Source organism: Ursus americanus, chromosome 22 (genome assembly GCF_024610735.1).
Source record: "Ursus americanus isolate L20-20 chromosome 22, mUrsAme1.1.p, whole genome shotgun sequence".
Classification (NCBI taxonomy): Eukaryota; Metazoa; Chordata; class Mammalia; order Carnivora; family Ursidae; genus Ursus; species Ursus americanus.
The window spans coordinates 28,336,492-28,357,609 of NC_142148.1; the positions used below are offsets into that span (position 1 = coordinate 28,336,492).

The following is a 21,118-nucleotide window of genomic DNA, read 5'->3' on the forward strand; positions in this document are numbered from 1 at the left end:
TCAGTACATATGTTTTATTGAACACCTTACATGGGTATGGGTGGGACCTATGGTTGAGGCAGAGCACCAATGACCGCCTCAGTGAAGTCTTGGCAGGTGGCATAGCCACCCATGTCAGAAGTTCGAACCTGTAGGGGAGAATTGTCATCATCCCTGTGGCCTAGGCCCCAACCCTAACCTCTCCCCCACCCCCCACCCCCACCTGATAACACCGGTCCCTAAGGAAGCCAGCCCCAGGACAACCTAGGCTCTGCCCAGAAGATGGTTTTGGTCTAAAGGGTTAAGAACTCTTCTCTGGTCCACTGTACTGAAGGGGGGTGTAGGTAGTATGGTCCTTGGGAGGTTGGAGGGAATAAAGGGGTCTAGCCCCCATGGGGGTGCAGGTGGCCGATGACAGACTTGATGAAGTCGGTTGTGGTGCTGTAGCCGCCCATGTCTCGAGTCCGCACCTACAGCCACCACCGGCAACAGCCGTGGGGAAGAAGAGAAGAGAGCCCATGAAGGGGGGATAGGGCAATGGGATGGAAATGGAATCCAAGAAAGGATGGCAAGGCCAGGAAGAAGATGCAGTGCAGCAGAGTCGCAAGAAGGCGGCCGGGTTTGGGAGAGCGTGGGCCCAGCCGCTCCTGGCTGCGGGCCAGAGCCGCGCTCAGAGCTGCGCTGCAGCCGGGGCAGGATGGAGGGAGGCTGAGCATGAAGTGAGATGGGAAATGCACATCAGAGACAGGATGAGGATGCCTTGGAGAAAATCAGACCAGGTGGGGGGAAAGGAGGCCAGGGAATGCAGCCGAGGATGGGCTTCCAGGTGTGGAGAGCCCGACACCTGTGCCTCACCCTGCCTGCTATCTCCCTCTGCTCCTCCATCCCCCGTGCTCTCCCCGGACAGAGAGCCCAGAGAGCCGCAAGTGCTGCATTAAGACGGCCATAAAAGAGCCAACGGATGGAGCAGGAAAGAGGGAATAGCAGACGGTAACCAAGAGGCGAAGAAGAGCCAGAGGATGAAACAGCCAGGAGAAGGGAGGTGAAGAACAGCCCTGAGAGCCACAGGGGAAGATCAGAGAGCAGAAGATGTTCTGGGGACCTCGAGGGAAAGGAGGCCCCAATTCAGGTTCCCCAAAGAGGAGTGCCAAGGCCCTGAACCCACAGCCTTCCTGACTCACCTTGCCAACTTTGATCACCTTCTTCACCGCATCTGCAATCATGTTGGAGTGATACTCGAGACTGTCAGTGTGGACAGGAAGGAACTGAGATTCTCCCCACGGCATTCCCAATTTCCTCGTCTATGCTCCCCCTTAAAACACCCAGCCCCGGCCCCGGCCCGCCACGACCTGCTTGAGAGACCTACTTGAGATGCCGCAGCATGTTGGAAGCTGAGAGCAGCATGGCTGTGGGGTTGGCTATGTTCCTGCCCACTGCCTGGGCAAATGGGTGCCGGGCACCCTGCGCAGAGAGAGCAGACCAGAGTCACTGGGGGCAGACGTTATGCAGAGGCTGAGGTCAGGGAAGGGCATTAGGAAAGAGAGATCAAGCCAGGGCCACTGAGAAGAGGCATGGGAGAGGGGGACAGAGCACACCAGAGTCACTTAGGCGGGGGACACATTGGGAGGTAGCTATCAAGGGACCTCAAGTCAGAAGACAGGCATGCAGAGAGGGAAGAGGGGACCTCACTCACCGTCTCAAAGACTGCATACTCTGCACTATAGCTCTCACCGGGGACCACACCAGCTCCCCCGACCAAGCCAGCAGCCAGATTGTCAATAATATTCCCGTAGAGATTGGGCATCACCAGCACATCAAACTGGTAAGGATTCTGCACCAGCTAGGGGGCACAATGTGGGCATTGACAAGAGAAGTGAGCTCTGCTCCCTGCCCATCCCTGGCACCGCGAGAGCAGAGACTCAGGGAGGACGTTACCTGCATGCAGCAGTTGTCTATGATCATCGTCTCGAACTTGATTTTGGGGTACAGTTCAGCAACCTCCTCACAGCACTGCAGGAACAACCCGTCCCCAAGTTTCCTGTCCGTGGGCCAAAGGGAACAGATTCAGTCATGAGAGTGCAAGGGGCTACCTTCCCAGGAGCCTACCCCGTGCAAAGCCGTGTCCCTCACATGATGTTGGCCTTGTGGACAGCCGTGACCTTGCCCCGCCCCTTCTTGGTGGCATAGTCAAAGGCAAACTTTGCAATCCGCTGAGATTTGGTTCGAGTGACAATCTTCAAGCACTCAATCACACCCCTTGCACTCTGGGTAAGAAGAGAGAAGCAGCCAGGTGACCCTGGAAAGAAGGGAAGGAGCTATGCCGCTCTCCCACCTTCACCCCTGGCCTCCCCAATGTCTAGGGCCTCACCTCATGTTCCAGTGAGCTGTATTCCCCTTCTGTCTGCTCTCGAATGATCACGAGATCTAGATTGTTGTGTCGAGTCTTGTACCCCGGAAGTGATTTCACATGGACTACATTGGCAAACAAGTCCAACTTACGCCTGGGGGTGGGACAACGCCATCAGCACTACGCCTGGTGCTCCAGGACTCCTCTGACCCATGGCCCCCACCACCTACCTCAGCCGCATATCGTAGGAGGCTAGCTCCCCCTTATACTCCATCGGGGTATGGATCTTTCCTGCGTAAACAAAGGGGTCGGGGTTGGGCACAGGCCAAGCCCAAGGGAACCCAGATCAGTGTCTGATCCTCTCAGTGACATGACGCAACCCAACCTCTCATCTCCCACTCCCAAATCTGTGACTAGTCTTTAAGTGCCTCTGAAGGCAAAAAAAAAAAAAAAAAAACAGTTAAAACCAGTGTTTTATTTTTAGTCATTGTATTTAATTAAGTTTAAAACTTCAAAATGACCTAAAAGAAGGACAGAAAACTTTTTCATGTGATCAAAGAGCCTGGGTTTAATAGGCTGAGAAACAATGCTAAGGGATTTATGACCCTTCTTGATGCTGGCATGTCTACCTACTTGACATTTTTTTCAACCCATACTTTCAGCCAAGCCTTAGGTTAAGGGAGTACAATAGGCTGAACAGTGACCCCAAAATGGTATGTCCATGCCCAGCCCCTAGAACCTGTAAATGTGACCTTATTTGGGAAAACAGTGTTTGCAGACATAATTAAGGATCTTGAGATGAAATCATCTTGAATTAGGGTAGGCCCTAAATCCAATGACAAGTCCTTCTACAGGAAAAGAAAGAGAGACAGATACACAGACACAGAGAGGGAAAAGCCATATGAAGACTGAGGCAGAGACTGTAGTAATACATCTATGAGCCAAGAAACACCAAGGAACACCAGGAGCCACCAGTAGCTGGAAGAGGCGAGGAAGCATTCTCCTTTAAGTCTTCAAAGGAAGCCCTTCCAACACCTTAATTTTGGGATTCTGGCCTCCAGAACTGTGAGAACAGATTTTGTTATTTTAGGCCACTAGCTTTGAGGTAATGTGTACAGCAGCCCTAGGAAACTATAATAGAGTGAGAACTAGTCTAACAGGTAGCATCAAAGGAAGAACATTCTGGGCAGAAGTAACAACCTAAGTCAAGATAGTACATGTATTTGGAAACTAACGGTCCAGTGTGACCAAAGCACAGAACCAGTGTTATGGGAATAAAAGCAGAAGAGCTGAGAGTCAGCTTATGAAGAACTTACTTTCCTATGCTAAGGCTGGGCCTGGCAAAGTCATGTTGGTCTTTCCAAAAGAAGAGATGCAGAAGATGGATTGTAGGGGCAGAACTGGAAGCCGAAGAAAAACAATCTAATGAGATTAAAGCAGAGAAGCAGAGGGGAATACAGAAGAAAAGAGGCAGCTAGAAGCGGCATTCTAGAAACACAATTAACAACATGTAATGACCCATGATGTAGCCCCCTGACAGACTTCAAACCCTTGAAGCCTTCCTGCAAAGACAGCTCACATGATCTCTCAACTCCTGAGTTAAAAGACAGAAGAAACAAATGACCACAAAATAGTGATGGGAGCTTGGGGGACTTAATATGTCAGCATGTCCAGAAAGATGATTAAACAGCATTTGTTCACATGATTTTAAAGGGCACATGGGTGGAGTAGCAAAGGGGCACGCATACCAATGATGGCCACCTTGTTCTCCTTCATGGAACTCAACACCTGCTCCAGCTTCTCCTCTGATGCCATATTCTGCACCTCGCTCAGGTGATGCTCCTGGAACTCCACTGGGACAGAGGCAGCCTTCGGGGACATGTCCCCAAAATCTCCAGGTCAGGATCAAATATGTCCTTTCCACCGCACCCCACAGTCCGTGCTGGCTGATGCCCCCATGGCACTCACCTTGAACACCTCCTTGACTGCGTGCATCAGTTCAGGTCCCACGCCGTCTCCTGGCAGCATCGTCACGGGAAAGGCTCCCTCCACCCTCATGTCCTCAGCCTGCAAGCGGTGCCATCAGAGCTAGAGCTGGGGCTGCAGCACAGACTCCCGGGGAGAGGGAATGAGAGGACAGAGGAGTGGGCACACCGCACTCGGACTTGCCCTTACCTGGCTCCGCGAGGCGGCGTGAGCCACGGCCGAGGTACACAGGTTCCTCCATGCCCCGGAATTCGGGGCGGCGACCAGCGCCTGCGACACAGACGCGCACGCCTGTGAGGTCGGGTACGGGAGGCCCAGACCCCGGATACTGCAGTGAGCCCGGTGCAAGCCCGCCGCTCCCCCGCCCGCCCCCGGCGCGACCTGACCCCGGGCCTCACTCGGGTCAAACAGCGGACACCTATGAGAGCCGCCATGTTCTCAGCAGGAAGTCCCGGGGGAAGTGACGCCGGACGCCGGCGTGGCCCGGCACCCCGACTTCCGGTCCGCGAAATACACTGGTGTCGGGCGGTGGGCGGTTCTCTGTTCCCCGACCGACACCACCTGTCCTGTCCTCTCCTGTGGCTCTTGCTCCTTCCTCGTCTTCTCCTTGTCCCTTGCCCTGGAGCCTGACGGGACACACAACCGCTTTGTCTGTTGCTTTGTTTTCAGTCTCCATATTTAATTTATGTTGAAACTAACACTGAAGAAGATGAGATTTTATGCGAGTACTTGAGTTGAACGGGTTGAGAAACAATACTGAGAAATCTGTCTTTTCTTAATGTTTTTGTGTCCATGGCTTTGTTACTGTCTTAGCCAATACTCGCAGAACATTCGTATGTGAGGCACTAAAAGAGTACCTGAACACAACACAGTCCATGGGGAAAGGTATGTGACTGTTTTCTCCTGCGATCTCCTAGCCTAACCAGTTACTCGGTGTTAATCAAATTTTCTCGTTGTTTTTTCCGATGTGGTCTTCTTCGTTGCTCTGACAGTTGTTTCCCTAATAGTGTGTCCCAGGCCTCAACTACCCTGGGCAGGACCAATAACTGGAGACAGAAATTCAAGCATGTAAGTGTGACCAAAGGGAAATTTTTAACTAAGTAACTAATTTTTTTTTTTTATAATGCTTTACTAACCTCGCCAGCCAGGTGCTCCCAGACTGATTTTTAAAATTCCATACATGTGCTGTTTACAGGTGACCTGCCTAAAAACAAAATGGCACAGGAGGATTTGCCTAAACCCATATTCTAGAAGTGTGGTTTTGGACCACTTGCCCAAGTGGACCAGGGGCATTTGTTAATAATGCAGACTTAGGAGTTCTACCCCAGACTTGCAGAATCTGAGTCTCAAGATTGGGGCCCCAGAAAATACATTTCTAACAGGCACTTCCAGATGATACACACTGAAAGTCAAACACTAGCTAGGTTCTCTAATTCATATACTTCATCTGTCTGAAAAAGGTGCTGGGCATTCTGCCATCCCAAGGGCAGGAATATAGTCGTTCTAACCTTAGGGGCCACGTACAGGCTTTGTGCCTCCTTCTCTGCATTCCTTTAGACAGAGCATTCTCTACAGTAGTGGGATGAGAAGATTTATAGATTTAAAGATTAGATAATGGGTAAGAGTCTTGAACAAATGAAAAGTACTGTGTAACTTTAAGGCTGCTATAAATATTATAGTTAATATAATTAATATATACTATTAATATAATCTACTCCTCAATCTCCATTCATTTATCCCATGAAACGAATCAAAACTAGAGAGCGTTAGGGACACCTGGGTGGCTCAGTCAGTTAAACATTTGCCTTCAGTTCAGGTCATGATCTTGGGGTCCTGGGATCGAGTACCACATCAGGCTCCTTGCTCAGCAAGAGGCCTGCTTCTCCCTCTCCCTCTGCCTGCCATTCCCCCTGCTTTTTCCTCCTGCTTGTGCTCTAACAGATGAATAAATAAGATCTTTAAATAAATAAATAAATAAATAAATAAATAAATAAATAAATAAATAAAAGCACTCACTTAAAAAAAAAAAGGATAGAGCATCAGGGGCACCTGGGTGGCTCAGTCACTTGAGTGACCAACTCTTGATCTCAGCTCAGATCTTGATCTCAGGGTCGTGAGTTCAAGCCCCACGCGGCACTCCCAGAGTCTGCTTAAAAAAAAAAAAAATAAAACCTAGACTCCCTAGTCCCAACTTCCACACTGCTATTGCCATCCACCCCCATTTTTCTCCTCCAAATATAACTCTGATGAAGAAAAAGTGAGAGATTTACTCTTCTTAAAAATTTATATTTTCTGTTACTTTAGGAAATTTAGGGTGAGAAAGAAGAGAGATGTGCCATCTTGATCCAATCTCTGGTGATAATCTAATTTTAATCCCCAAAAATATTAATTTTCTTGAGAATAACTACAACATTAATTTTCATCCCTAAATTCTGCCCAACCTGACATTCAAGTAATATCTAAGACATTCTGCCCTTAATTGAGCCCAGCCTGACTTTCAAATATCTAACGAATATGAAACCATGTGGCTGTCCCCAGTGTGAAAAGGACTGATGAAGGGTACCGGTTGACTCAAGCTGAGATGAGACCATCATTGTCTGAAGGCCATTGTGTCTTCCCTATGAGCTTGGCAAGCTCTCCTGGCCTTCCCAGTCCCCAGGAAGGCATCTCTCATTGATACTGCCTGAGAATGGGGAAGTTTAGCCAGGACCCTTGAAAAGTTCCTCAAACAGTCTCTTGGGCAGCGGAGGGACTGCTTAACTGTTAAACAGCCTGTTGAACTGTTAAGAAGCATATAGTGTGAGGCTGAGTCAATTGAATGTCAGTTTCCTAGGCCTACAGATCTCTAGTACAGGGGTCTTAACCTGGGGTCGACAGAGTCTACAGGTGTCCATGAATACAAACCAGTATCATGAACTTGGATGGGGAAAATCCAAAAATCACATCTTTATTCTTACTAACCTCCAACTGAAATTTAGCACTTCCTTTCATTATGAAGGTAGAATGAAATCGTAGTGCTACAGTGTAGTACCCTTGACTTTGTCACGAATAGAAATTACATTTCATTCCACATTTCACTTAGGCCCTGCATGGTCTAACCTTCCTGGCATCTCCGTGGCTCTTGGAGGCTCCATTTGTCCACCGACAACCCACCAGAGAAGGGGGTAGCTGTGAGCCGTTGACAGCTGACATCTGAAGCAGGTGAGGAACTGGCTGCACCAGCTGGCAGAGGATCTGAACAAGGCAGCTACGACCCTGTGGAGGTGAGAATGAACATGGTGCATACTCTGGGACATGGTGAGGAGAGCAGGCATGTTTGAGGAGTTGATGTACAGTGAGGAGTGGTGAATAAGATTGGTGCAAGTCTCAGGACTGAGAGAAATAGGAGTTTACGAGCAATAACGAGGACCCTGTTGGGATGGTGATGTGAATTGATCATGGTATGGCACAGCTGTGTGTGATTTCGTGGAGAAAGCTAACTCTTGGGTTCATCGAAAAATACTATTTTGCCAGAAAGAAGTACAACAGAGTTGAGGGTGATGCCAGCATGGAATCCAGAGGGATGTAAAGACAGTCAGAAGAGATCTAATGGGTGGGCAGGTGAGAATAGGACCAAAGATCCCAAAATATTCCAAGAGCAGTGCTGGTGGGAGTCGCTGAGCTGTGAGCTGGAAAGCCAGGAGGGTGTCTCCACCAGCAGTTTCGGAAGCAGAGTGGATGCCAGTGACAATGAGGTCCCAGATGGGGCTGTGGGAGTGGGTGCCAAAGAGAGCTCAAAGAGACCCCCACAGAAGAGGATTCAGACCCTCAATATTGGATAGGTCATCTGTATCCCCATGGGAGTCACCCGTGATAGTCTCATCAGCCGAGGCAGGGGAAAGGCGAGGATCTGGGTACCAGAATCTTCTCTTGATGAGCAGGAGAGACCAGGAGGAGAGAAATACCACAGAAGGAGAAAGGTGATGTCAGCGACTGGGAAGAGCCACCAAAAAGTAGAGCCTCTTTTTTTCTGTTAGTTTTCATATAAGAGTTTGCTTGGATATTTATAATTAGTAAACTAGTAATTAGTAAATGATTATGTTCCTTTTTTAAGAAAGTACTCTAAATCATAAAGAAAGCTGAAGTTTCTTAGCACCCCAGCCACAGGCCTCACTCTGTTTGCCCTGTCTCCAGAGGCAGCTAGTCATCTCCTTCAAAACCTTTTTCCTATGCGTGTACACTACCCACTACACACAGAATATGTCGTGTTGTTTTCAGTGTAAGGTGGGCACTTTAGAAGAAATGGTTTTATGCTTTATATACTTACGGTCTTATAATTTACTTTTTTTCACTCAATACTAGAAATCTAAGATACCGTGTTTTAGAAAAGGAGCAAGCTCATTTCATTTTGCTGTGTAGTATTCTATCACGTGAATTTACTAAGTTTATTGAGCCTTTCTCAAGTTGATGGATATTTAGGCGGTTTCTAGTTTGGACCATTACCAGTAATGTTGCTGTGTACACCGATCTTCTTGGTACACGTGATAAACATTACAAAGTGCCCCCAAAGCACCTGTACCCATGTTTCAGTAACGAATATGTTCTGCTGCAATGAAAAGAAAAGTCGTTAAACAAATTAGGGTCTGGGGTTTTCCCCCTCATTTCTGAAGGTAAGAAGTTAGCGGGATTGGTTTAACTGCTTGGTGACTCCCCCTGAGATCCTGGCTCTCTGATTTTCCGCTCTGCCAGCCTTAGTGTGTTGTCTGACATCCTCATCCCTGGTGCCTCATCATCACCACATGGCTGCTGCAGCTCTAGACATCACTTCTGCATTCAGCTGGAAAGGAGGAAAAGAACAGTCCCAGCCATGTCTGCTCCTTCTTACCAGAAATGTAAAAGCTTTCCCAGCAACACTGTCGGCAGAGTTCCACTTAGGTATCAAAGGCCAGAACTAGGTCTGTGATCACTCCTTCTGCAAAGAAGACTAAGAAAGAGGGGAAGAGGTTTGTCCTGATTGGCTTAAAATAATTCACACCCGGATGCATTTTAGACTCAGCTGGGGAGCTTCTAAAAAACACCTGTGTTTCAGGGCACCTGGGTGGCTCAGTCTGTTAAGTGTCTGCCTTCGGCTCAGGTCACGATCTTGGGGTCCTGGGATTCAGCCCTGTGTCGGGCTCCATTCTCAGTGGGAGCCCTGCTTCTCCCTCTCTCTCTCTCTGCCTCTCCCCCCCATTCATGCTCTCTCTCTCACTCGCTCTCTCTCAAATAAATAAAATCTTAAAAAAAAAAAGAAAAAGAAAAACACCTGTGTTTGGACCCAACTGCCAGAGCTTTAATGTAACAGTCTGGGATGGGGCCCAGATATTGGTGTTCTTCAGAAGCTCCCTGGATGATTCTAAAAGTGGACCAGGGTTGAGAACCAGTGGCTTACGTTAATCATGACCCTTCACTTGGGGCAGGGCAGGTGTCTCAGTTAGGATTAGATTCAGGGGTAGGGAACAATGCACAACATAACCATGGCCCAGTAAGGGAGGGGTTTATTTCTGGCTCCCATAAAAGTTCAGTGATAGTTGGTTCAGGGCAGGGTCAGCCCACGGCGGTGTCAGAGGCTTACGTGCCTTATGTTGTTGCCCTTCCTGGCAAGGCCTCCATTCCCAACTTTATTCAAGATCTAAGACTGTTATTCCAGCTCCAGCCATCATGTCTGTATTCCAGCCAGCGAGAAAGACAGGGAAGAAGAGCAGAGGCCCCCAGCCCGTTAATGACACTGACATGTCCCATAGCATTTCTGCTTATGTCCCGTGTGATACAGAAACTTGTCAGTCTTTGTCTTCGAAGCTCTGGCTTTTGTTTCAGAAGACTTCCTCTAAAGATGATGAGGATATTCTCCAATTCCTTTTTATCTGAGAGAAAGTTTATTGTTCTGATTTACTGAAACTTAAAATATTCCATCAAGAAAATTCAGGTGGCAGAAATATGTCAGGGCGCCTGTGGCTGGCTCAGTCAGTAGAGCACGTGACTCTTGATTTCAGGGTTGTAAAGTCAAGCCCCACACTGAGTGTAGAGATTACTTAGAAATAAAACCACACAAAGAAAAGAAATAGGGGTGCCCGGGTGGCTCAGTCAGTTGAGCGCCTGCCTTTCGCTCAGGTCATGATCCCAGGGTCCTGAGATTAAGCCCCACATCGGGCTCCTTTCTCAGCAGGGAGCCTGCTTCTCCCTCTCCCTGCTCATGCTCTCTCTCAAATAAATAAATAATAAAAAATTTAAAAATTATTTAAAAATTTTTTAATAAAAATTTAAAAAATATTTAATGCTGCCCATTCCTTCAAGAGGTCTCAAATAAGTTGTAAAAGGCCACAGGATGTAGACGCCCACACTGTGCCACTTAAATCACTTCTGCCTTCACACCTGAAGAATTCAAGTACAGACATAAACCGTGCAGTGCTGAGGTAACGTTGTAGCCTTCCCCCAACGTGACCAGGTCAGTATTTAGGGTTAAGTGTGAAGGTTACTGTGAAGTTCCAAGTCATTTGACGAATCAATCCCATTTCAATTTTAGACCAAAAGCAGCACGATACATGCACCTGAGGGGGCTGTCTTCAGTGTGTGTGTGTGTGTGTGTGTGTGTGTGTGTGTGTGTGTGTGTAGGGGACAGGTATGTGTCAGGGTGAGGCTGCCTGAACCACATTCATAACGAACATCAGAAGTCTGCTGGTGTCAGGAATACAGAAACACACATCTTCACGTTCAAAGTCTTCGTGGGGATTTCTTCATAATTTCGTCTGTGAGTCTCATTCAGAAACAGCTTTAGCTTCCTGCTCTGAAGGCCAGACGCCTTGGCTGCTTCATATAGAAGACCCTGGTGGGCAAGTCAACTCTGCCCAAGTGGGGTTTCCAGTAGGAGAATGCGCACTGTTCCTATTACACACTCTTGCGGCCCTTTCGGGAGCTGCAGGTTGACGTGCTGGCAGAGATCAGTGCCTGGGCTGCCCACCACAGCGCGCGCAGACCCTGCTGCCATCCTCAGGGTTTTTCCAGTGAGACTCAATAAGTCAGTTCGGTTTCATATTTCTGTTTCACCGTAGAAGACAGCCAGCTCTGTATTTTTTCCACCAAAAATACTAGTAACAACACTTCAGCTTTGAAAGGTGTAAGCCTTTTGGATTTTCTGGAAGCAGTCCTCCACCTTGCTGCCATTTGTACAAATGTTCAGATCGACATATGCACAAGCAGGGCCAGGCAGGGATGATCCTCTGGTGAGTGTAATTTCCAGGTCAGACCCCTTTAACTGTGTTCATTTGTTTCTTTGTTCGAAGATTTTATTTATTTATTTGAGAGAGCGCTAGCAGGGGGAGGAACAGAGGGAGAGGGACAAGCAGACTGTGCTTTGCGTGCAGCCTGATGCGGGGCTTGATCCCACGACCCTGAGATCATGACTTGAGTCGAAATCAAGAGTTGGATGCTCAAGCGATTGAGCCACCCAGGTGCCCCTCACTGTGTTTATTCTCGAACAAGGACTTTATCTGATGTTGGAACTGGATATGGTTTCGAGGGAGCCTTTATGGTGGCAGGTATGAACTCCATGTGGCTTTCGATAACATTCAGATACTTCCCTTCAGACTTTGCTTCGTAATAAACTATTATTTCATCAGTTTTGCACTTTTTGTGAAGTTTCTGGTCGTGAGCTACTCCTTCATCCATCGAAGAGAATCAAAGCCTGAGCATCCCAGTGTGCGTCAAACTGGATCGTCCCTCCTGCTGTCTGATCAGAGGTGTACATGAGACGAATGTCCTCTTTGTGCAGTTCATGCCTTCCGCAACAATGGTCCCCCTCTCCTGGAAGCGCCCCGGCTCCTTGTCCCTCGCTGCTTGACGGACACGTCACAGCCTTCAAGTCTCCCTTCAGAGGCTTCCCCAGGACCCTGGGATCAGGACCTGCCCTTAGGTGAATGCCATGTGTGTATTTTGTCTGTAGATAGCATAACTCTTCAAACACTCAGTTCCTCAGTGATACACTTTCCAAAGACTTGATCTCAGTAGGAGCTTCTGGATCCTGATGGATAACCACAATTTCTTTCAAAGGAGACTTTATCCGAATGGTTTTGGAGTCTCAAATCGCTCACTCACATTCAATCACAGACCGCATCCAAGACACTGCACCCTCCGTTTTCTTGTCAGTCAGCTCCTCTCAAACATGGGGCAGCGTGAGGTAGTGGACACTGAGTGTCTCTGTGTCCTGGACAGAAACAGGGTCGGTCGGCATCTTTAGATTCTGGTCCGTCAGTTCAGTAGGAAAAGGTGTATTGGGGGCCATAAGTCTGCACAGGGCGGGCAGGACACTAAACAGGGTCTCCAGGGCCATCACATAGTCCTCCCCCCTGTTTGCACCCTTACGTCTTTTGCGGTTCATGCTGACATACTGGTTGGTCAGAACATCCATGAATTTGATCGGGCAAAGCACCACAGCGTAGAGCCTGTAAGCTGTCAGTTCGGTCTCAGAGAACCCAGCAAGTGACTACACGAAGGACAGGACCCGCCGGTCTGTGATATTGGCACTTTCTTAAACCGTGTTCTCGTAGAGGAATTCCATTTCCTTCTTCTGCAACTTCAGGACATTTCGGATGAAGAAGCAAAAGGCATTGTACCAAGGGAGCCACACGTCCTTCAAGACATCACGCACACCCTCATCCTTAAGACAGAGGTTTTCTCTCACTACAGGGGAATTAATCAGATAAAATCTGAGCGCATCGGCACCATATCCATGGATGATTGAAAGTAGATCCAGATAATTCTTATTTCGTTTGCTCCTTTTTTGGCCATCACTCGCCAGGATGAGCCCGTGCACAGTCATGTTCCTAAAAGGCAGCTGTCCAAAGAGAGCAGTGGCCAGCACCCCGGAGTGTAAACCTCTGGTGTGCTCAGCGCCTTCAGCAACGAAGTCTGTGGGAAATGCACCCTCCTGCTCCCTCTTGTCTTCAAATGGACAATGAACTTGAGCATAGGCCCTGCTGCCACTCTTGAACCAGCAGGCAAACGCTTCAGAGGTGCGGTGCAACACTTTTCACAGCAGGATGGGAGGTCACATGGTCCGTGCTGTCTCTGTGCAGATCGGAGATCTTTGCTCCCGACCGTTCTTCAAGTTCTGCCCTTGACCCCATGCGTACTGCCTCCTCCAAGTCATCACAGACCCACAGTGGGATAGGGGTGCCCCAGTATCTGTTTCTGGAAATTGCCCAGTCATAGGCCTCCTTCAGCCCATTTCCTAAATGCTTTTGTCGTACAAACCCTGGGACCCAGTAACTCAGGTCATTGTTCCTCAGCATCCAGTCTACCATGTGCTCTACCCGCATGAACCCGCTAGCACTGCTTTGTAAATGGGGGGAGCGTCTGACCTCCAGCAGAAGGGGTGCTGTGAGTGAGGGTGCTGGCGACAAGAAGTCGGCCTCCTGGGGCGCCCGGGCAGCACAGCGGTTAAGCGTCTGCCTTCGGCTCAGGGCGTGATCCCGGCGTTCTGGGATCGAGCCCCACATCAGGCTCTTCCGCTATGAGCCTGCTTCTTCCTCTCCCACTCACCCTGCTTGTGTTCTCTCTCTCTCGCTGGCTATCTCTATCTTTGTCGAATAAATAAATAAAATCTTTAAAAAAAAAAAAAAGAAGTCGGCCTCCTGCGTTCAGGGTCCTGATGATGTCTTTGTCAGCACCCTTCACATACTGTCTTGTGGAATCGGTCACTGCTAAGCAGCCACAGGGTGAACAGAAGAGTCTCTCTGGATGGTCCTGAAGTCTGTACAGACCCGACAGTCATCAGCACCAAGTAAGGAGCCCGGTGGGCCACTCCAGTGCCCTCCTCCTCCCGCACATGGCCGTCAGCAAGCCCAGTGAAAGCACCATTCTCCTTACACTGCACAATATAGTCACACAGGGGCCTATACTTCTTGCCCTTTGAGATAGGTACCGGGAGGTCATTCAGAGATCTCATAGTCACTCTCCAGATTATGAGCCCAAGGCAGACGCTTAACTACTGAGCCAGCCAGGCGCCCCTCCATAAGGCCTTTATGGTAGAGTTGTTGGAAGACCCACCAGACAGATTCCATGAATTGTGGATACAGTGTGTTGTAGTCATCGTCAAGGTCGATCTATCGGCCACCTCTTCTAACAGCGGACTTCCACTCAGTACATTATCTCATCACAAATTGCTTGGCACTGATTGTTACGCTCTACAATCCCCATTCTGGCTACATCCTCCGGTCCTCTGGTTCCCAGCGTCTTATCGATATCATGTTCCATAGGTAAGTCAGGACAATCCCATCCAAATCTTCTGTCAACGTGAGACCCTCTCTGGTGAACATGTCTGGTAACTATATCTTTAATTGTCCCTGCAAGTTTATGTCCATAGTGAGGCAGTCCAGTTCCAAAAGGAGGCCCCTCATAAAATGTAGATTTTGGCCCATGGTTTGATGGCTTTAAGCATTCCTGAAAACAGGGGCGCCTGGGTGGCTCAGTCAGTTAAGTGCCTGCCTTCAGCTCGGGTCATGATCTCAGGGTCCTGGATCGAGCCCTGAGTCTGCTCTCTGCTCAGTGGGGAGTCTGCTTCTCCCTCTTTCTCTCTCTCTCTCTCCCTCTCTCTCTCTCTCTCACCCTCCCTCTTGCACTATCAAATAAATAAAATCTTAAAAAAAAAAAAAAGCGTTCCTTAAACAGTTAAATTCAGACCAGAACTGCAAGATTTTCTCTTCTTTGGCAGGAAAATTCATGTTTTCTGGAACTTGCTGAACCATGTTGTTGCTGAGGGGCCCGCATGCCAGGGCACCACGAAAGAGCCACGTCCGCGCCACTGCCAGGCATCCCGAGGTGATATATTCTCCAGTAGTTCTGCTAATGCTGTTATAGTTTTGTGTGTTTATATGGTTTAGGTCATTAATTTATCTGAAATGTAGTTTTGTAAAAGGTGAAAGATAAATACCTAACTTTATTTTGTCCCAAACTGTTAGCTAATTGCCCCAGTATTATTTATTACCTTTTCTCCCAGATAAGAGTCCTCCCTTTGTCAAACGCTAAGCTTGCATGTATATGTTAGATCAGATCATGTGCATTGTCGGTCTCTAGCGCCTCCCTCAGCTTTATTTTCTCAATTACCCCGGGCACTGCTAGACGCCATATTATATATTTGTTTGCTGGTCTTTGTCTCTCACTTGAATGTAAGTTCAGTGAAGGCTAGAATTTTGTTATTTTTGTCGACTTCTGCCTCATAGGTATCTGCTAATTGAAATAATGAAATTTATCCTTGAGTCTGTTATTATACATTGATGAGCTTTATAATGTTGGGCAGCCGCATATGTTAGACTAGCGGGCTTGGTTCTGATATATTATTCTTAAGTATACCGCTCTGTTTGCTCTGCTGACCTCTGCTGAAGTCTTTTGCATCTGTGATCTTAAAAGAGCTTGGATTTCTCTTTTCCTTGATTCTGCTTCCATCATCCAGTCTGGGCATCAGGACTGAGAAGAAGGGCTTTTTAAAAAGAGACAGATGGGCTGCCTGGGTGGCTCAGTCACGTAAGTGTCCGACTTTTGATTTCAGCTTGGGTCATGACCTCAGGCTGGTGGGATGGAGCCCCGAGTTGGGCTCCATGCTTGGAGGGGAGTCTGCCTGAGTTTCTCTCCGTCCCTCTCCCTATGCCCCTCCCCCCTGCTCTCTCTCCCTCTCTCTCAAATAAATACATCTTTTTAAAAAATAAAAGAGACAGGCGTGGCCTGGAAGTGGACCCAGGGTAGGAGCTGTTGGGAGAGCTTGGAGTGTCCCTACACAGTCTTTCTGGGTATGCCAAGAATGTGAGGTCCTAACTGTTCTTTGTGCCATTTCTCAGGCTTGTGTTTGCAGAGCAGCTTTGGGGAATGTAGCAATATCTCCCTCCAGGACAAAGAGCGGGCTTGCTTATTTTCTACTATAAAAGAAGTGGGTTCCCCAGGATCAGTGTTCCTCAGAAACCTATTGCATCACAGCATCCACTGAGGCCTTCCCCATTGCCTCTGTGGGACTTCGGGGGAAAGGGAGGCAGTGTAAACATTCTGTTTATGCTGCTTCCTGTGCTATGAGTAATAAAGCCCTTAGTCTCTGGCCAGGAGTCTCATCTTGGCCAGCATCCATGAGACAGCAAGAAGCTAATTAACCACTGATCAGCAGGGTAAATTCAAATGCCAGACGCTGATGGTTTTGGCAGTGAGGATGGGATGCTAACAGAGAAATGGCTTTCTAGAAGAGGAAGGACCCTGTGGACCAGGCCAGGGGTTCTGAAGAGACTCCCTGGTGTATGTTAGTGAATCTTCTCCAAATGGTGGGCAGCAGGGTGAGGGGGGCTCAAGTGAGGGTCTCACAGTGGCCGAACCTGTTAATGAGATGAAGCAGGGAGAGGTAGGATTGAAACAAGTCCCCGGAATGGTGCTTTGGTTCCCACTTACTGTCCGTGCAGGAGGTGGAAGGGCTGTTATGACGGTGGGGCAACACTACGGATGTGGCTGCTGGACCAGAGGACTCCAAAAGCCGAAACAAACGGTGTCAGTGTGTCTGAAGTCGAACTGTAGGTGAACCAAAAGCGTTACAAATGTATTTGGGTGAGCCCCACAGGTGGCCGTTCAAACCCAGAGTGACCAAAACACTTTGCTTGCTGGCAAGAACTGCTGTGTCCCTCTGTGCACCCCGATCCCTCTCTCCCCTCAGCTGCTTTGATGAAAAACTGGAGTATGCTGGGAACTTCATGGAGGTAAGGGCCTCAAATGTTTGTAGCTCTATAGGACCCAAGTGCCCATGTCACCACCTTACCATGTCCTGTGGATAGATGCAGCCGGGATGGCTGAAGGCACCAAGGAATGCAGTGTGGAACAGGGGCAAAATGACCCTGGGCTCAGGGGCTCCCTGGACTGACACTAGAAAGAGGTATGGGGGGGGGGGGGGCGAAGGCAGTGGTATGTCACCTTTAAGGCCAGAAGCCAAGAGAAAGTAAAAGCCTGCCGGCTCCCCCCACTGCTGCCCCATGGGCTAGCCTCCCCCTCCCCCCAGCACTCTCTGCTCTCCTCCATCCCTCCTCTGCACCCCTGCTCCCCCCCCCCCAGAAAACCCCCAACCTTCCCACCCCCCTGCCTTGGAATAGAATGACCTCCAGACCTAGGCGGCACGGTTCCTTAAGTGTCTGCCTTTGGCATCCGGATTCCTGGGATCCAGTCCTGCATGGGGGGCGGGGAGGGGGTTCTTGCTCAGCAGGGAGCTCGCTTCTCCCTCTGCCTGCTGCTTCCCCTGCTTGTGCTCCCTCTCTCTCTCTGACAAATAAATAAATAAGATCTTAAAAAAAAAAAAAAAAGGAGGGGCGCCTGGGTGGCACAGCGGTTAAGCATCTGCCTTCGGCTCAGGGCGTGATCCCGGTGTTATGGGATCGAGCCCCACATCAGGCTCCTCCGCTATGAGCCTGCTTCTTCCTCTCCAACTCCCCCTGCTTGTGTTCCCTCTCTCGCTGGCTGTCTCTATCTCTGTCGAATAAATAAATAAAATCTTTAAAAAAAAAAAAAGGAATAGCATGATCTCCTATCTCCTGCAGCTGTTGCAACAGCTCCTAATTGGCACACATTGAACTCCTTGGTCTGTTTTTCCCATAAGGTAAAAAAATCACCCAGTTTCAACTGCTGGGCTCTGAGCAACGTTTGCAGTAGGGAAGGGAAATTAAAGCCGTCCTGTAGCTGGGACCTTCAGGCCAATTCAGTGTTCTGCGCTGGGGCTGCCACGGCTGAAAATATAATTGGTATTGGTGCTTGTACAGGCTTGTGCTGTGAGTGCCCGTAAGTGTCAGCGCCTTTGCCCACTCAGAGGCTGCTGCTTGTCCACAAGTGATTCCTGAGCACTCGGAATGGAACAAACTATAGGCTTCCAAGAGGAGAAAGGTGAACGGGGAAAATAGCCTCTATGGCTGCAATTACGCAGAGGCCATTTTCCAGCACAACAGCGCCACCAGCCGGACACAGTCACGAAGTACAGCGCTTAAAAAACAAAACAAAACCTTACTAGCTTGTTACTGACCTATACAGGTCCTGTCACTTTCCACCTGACGTCCCCCATTCTGGGACGGGTCAACTTGGATTTAGTGGCTACCAAGAGAAGAGCACAAAAGGCCTTAACAGTCAAATGGAACTGCTTTATTCAAGAGCACAGCTGGCCTGTCCCTAACAGAATCTGAATTGTACATGAGAGGGTGGTGGCAATCCCTTTGGGGAGAACTCCCTTCCTCGCTTCATCACCTGAAGCATCACCTGCTAGCTCAATGGGGCCCTCAATTCACAGAGGATCCCCCAAGTGCCTGCCTGGTTCACCGGTGGTTTGGCCGCGCTGACACCTGATGATGTCCACACTCAGCCTCCACGCCAGCAAGGCAGAGCCAGAGTAGCCACGTTCATTCTGCTCAGTGAGCAGAACTCAAGGCAGCCGACAGCCCTGGCCGAGACGTCCCCTGGTGAAATGTGGCTCACTTTTATTGCCTTTTGTGTTGCTGTCCATGACCTAGCTGGCCTGTCGGTGAGACTGGCAGATCGAAGACATTTTTCATGGGAGCTGCAAGCTGTGTAAACAAATCTCTCTGCCAATCAGACCCCCTGGGTTGTTCATGGAGATGCCCACGGTAAGGACCCTTCTCTCGTCTGACCCACCGGGTTCAGGTTGCCGGCCCAGCCTGCACTGGCCATACAACTGCCACCACTGCCTAGATCCATCACTGCACCAGACAAGGCAACACATTGGCCACTGTGGACAGGGCACAAAGTGAAGAACTATGTTTCTGGTGCAGAGGCCACCGCTACGTATCACACTTGTGTTGCCTCCCCAAAGGTAGACTGTTTGTCTCACAGTGAAGAGGCCACATCACGTGGGGCATGGCTCCCCCGTCTGCTCCTAGATGCTTGACTATCTCAGACCTTTGACCCTCTCTCTGGGCGATCATTGGTGCCTCACTGTTGTGCGTACATTTTCGGGTTATCGTGTTCCTACCCTAGTCTGATCAGGAGACTGGCCACACCGCTGTGGCCCTCGAAACTAAGCCGTGTCAAGTTTTGGCTTTTCACACCTTCTGCAGCCGGACAACGACGCACCCTTTGTTGCAAAAGCCACCCAACCACGGGCCAATAGTCAAGGTACTTGATGGCCTTGCCAGGCTCCCTACCATCTGCAGGCATTCCATATTATCCGGCGTTGGAATGGGCCACCTCAAAAATAACTCCTTTTTTCCCCCAACAACAACCCCAGGCCAGCCTAGCTGGTACAGCCTCTGGTTGTCAGCCTGGCAGAGCGACCTGGGGGATTCAGACTTCATTTTTGTGGTTTAGCCACCTGGACTCTCCTGATGGATTTACATGATCCTAGGTCATTAAGGTAACGACTACTTGGTTAAGTACACTGCTTGCCAATTCCCCCTACACTGGCCCACAGAGGCCAAGATGGGCGATGTAAGGGGTCCCTGTACATTTTGTCCCACTCACACCTGGCCCCGCCAGATAACAGGTCAGGGTGTGAGTCGGGAAAGACGGGAGAAAAGGTGAAATACTAGCTACTGGAAGGGGACACACTGCCCCCACAGGTACGGAAGCCCAATGGCACCTTCGATGCAGGGAGAGAGGGGTGACTGACATTCTCTTTGTCCCCCAATCCAGCACTGCAGCCTAGCAAAACTATCACCTCGTTTTCCGAGTTAAGGTTCAGCTGGCAGCCTGACCCCTTCTGGGTTTGTCGTCCTGTCCACATGCTATGGAAACAGGAAACTCACATCGGCATGGCTGGTCCTGGACTATTCCGTTGTGCCCTTTGCCACTGACGGCAGCTCCGAAACATGGAACCTCCCCTCCCCCGGCCTTGTACCAAGACCCCATCCAGCACAACCGTGTGGCAGTCGGACTGGTACAAATGCACATACTTTTCCTGTCACCCGGGTGGTCTTGGTTCGTATGTGGCAACCGAGGCCGCACCGGCTTGGTGACCTTGCCCATGGGCTTAACCAGCCCTGGCAATGGTGATACAAATTGGAATTCACTACAAATCTTGAACTGGGTGACATGTGACTCTTCGAGGCATACGTTTGTATGTGGGCCATGGAATGTCTCTCCATTAGGGATGGGGATTCCTTTTTGGCCCATCTACTGCGTCCTATAATTGTTGGCAGTGACATCAAAATCAGTAGACGAGTCTAAAAGTCACTTGTGAGAATTGTAATGGATTATAACCTGGGTTCGGACTATATCCTGACTCTCTGCAAACAGACCTGCTGATCCCCTTGGGACTCATTCACTGGTGACTGAGGCTGGAACCCTAGGTGGCAAGGTCGAAGCCCATACTTTAGGTTGGCCTCAGCTTGATGCTTCAAGTTCTATAGATAGTAGACTTAATTAAATTCTGTATGAGACAGATTGAGCAGATTTGGCCCCAGTCTCTGTTGATCAGATTAATCAGCGTGGCGGATGGAGTGGCATATTCATGTGAGTGTTCAAGTCAGCCAAGAATGCGCAGGGCCGATTACTGGGAGAGGCAAACCACATCAGCCGTGCGTCACTGTACGTTTGTTCTGGGCCCGCAGAGCGTACAAGGCCCCGATCACCCTGCCTGGGGTAGTTCTCAGGGTGGTGTGTGCAGCAGCAACCTTGAGTTTGCTTCAAGGACAAAGAGCTTGCTTACTGATTTCTACGTTTGTTCGGGACCCGCAGAGCGTACAAGGCCCCGATCACCCTGCCTGGGGTATTTCTCAGGGTGGTGTGTGCAGCAGCAACCTTGAGTTTGCTTCAAGGACAAAGAGCTTGCTTACT

The 21,118-nt window shown here is 49.4% G+C and overlaps 1 protein-coding gene, 1 long non-coding RNA gene and 1 pseudogene across 7 annotated transcripts; 1 reads left to right on the forward strand and 2 right to left on the reverse strand.

Moving 5' to 3' along the window:
- IDH3B (isocitrate dehydrogenase (NAD(+)) 3 non-catalytic subunit beta) lies at positions 1 to 4,807 on the reverse strand. Of its 5 annotated transcripts, none has more exons than XM_045807931.2 (12): positions 4,711 to 4,807; positions 4,502 to 4,582; positions 4,295 to 4,393; positions 4,075 to 4,195; positions 2,557 to 2,617; positions 2,348 to 2,480; positions 2,110 to 2,243; positions 1,915 to 2,017; positions 1,673 to 1,819; positions 1,346 to 1,440; positions 1,161 to 1,221; positions 1 to 128 (listed from the first exon to the last, which is right to left on the reverse strand). In XM_045807931.2, exons 1-12 carry the CDS (start codon positions 4,744 to 4,746, stop codon positions 48 to 50), a joined length of 1,152 nt encoding a protein of 383 aa, XP_045663887.1. In that variant the 5' UTR covers positions 4,747 to 4,807; the 3' UTR covers positions 1 to 47. The 5 variants fall into 5 exon arrangements, with proteins under 5 accessions (XP_045663887.1, XP_045663860.1, XP_045663849.1 ...); XM_045807904.2 differs by having other exon boundaries at positions 4,502 to 4,603; positions 4,711 to 4,761; XM_045807893.2 differs by lacking the exon at positions 1 to 128 and adding an exon at positions 184 to 449 and having other exon boundaries at positions 4,502 to 4,603; positions 4,711 to 4,761.
- Positions 4,792 to 17,851, forward strand: LOC123799039 (uncharacterized). Of its 2 annotated transcripts, none has more exons than XR_015720933.1 (6): positions 4,792 to 5,197; positions 5,305 to 5,380; positions 7,395 to 7,575; positions 15,039 to 15,145; positions 15,777 to 15,847; positions 16,762 to 17,851. It is a non-coding gene; the product is annotated as an uncharacterized LOC123799039 (long non-coding RNA). The 2 variants fall into 2 exon arrangements; XR_015720932.1 differs by having other exon boundaries at positions 5,320 to 5,380.
- On the reverse strand, positions 10,844 to 14,273 carry LOC123800864 (isoleucine--tRNA ligase, cytoplasmic pseudogene; annotated as a pseudogene).
- Positions 17,852 to 21,118: the final 3,267 nt, after the last annotated feature.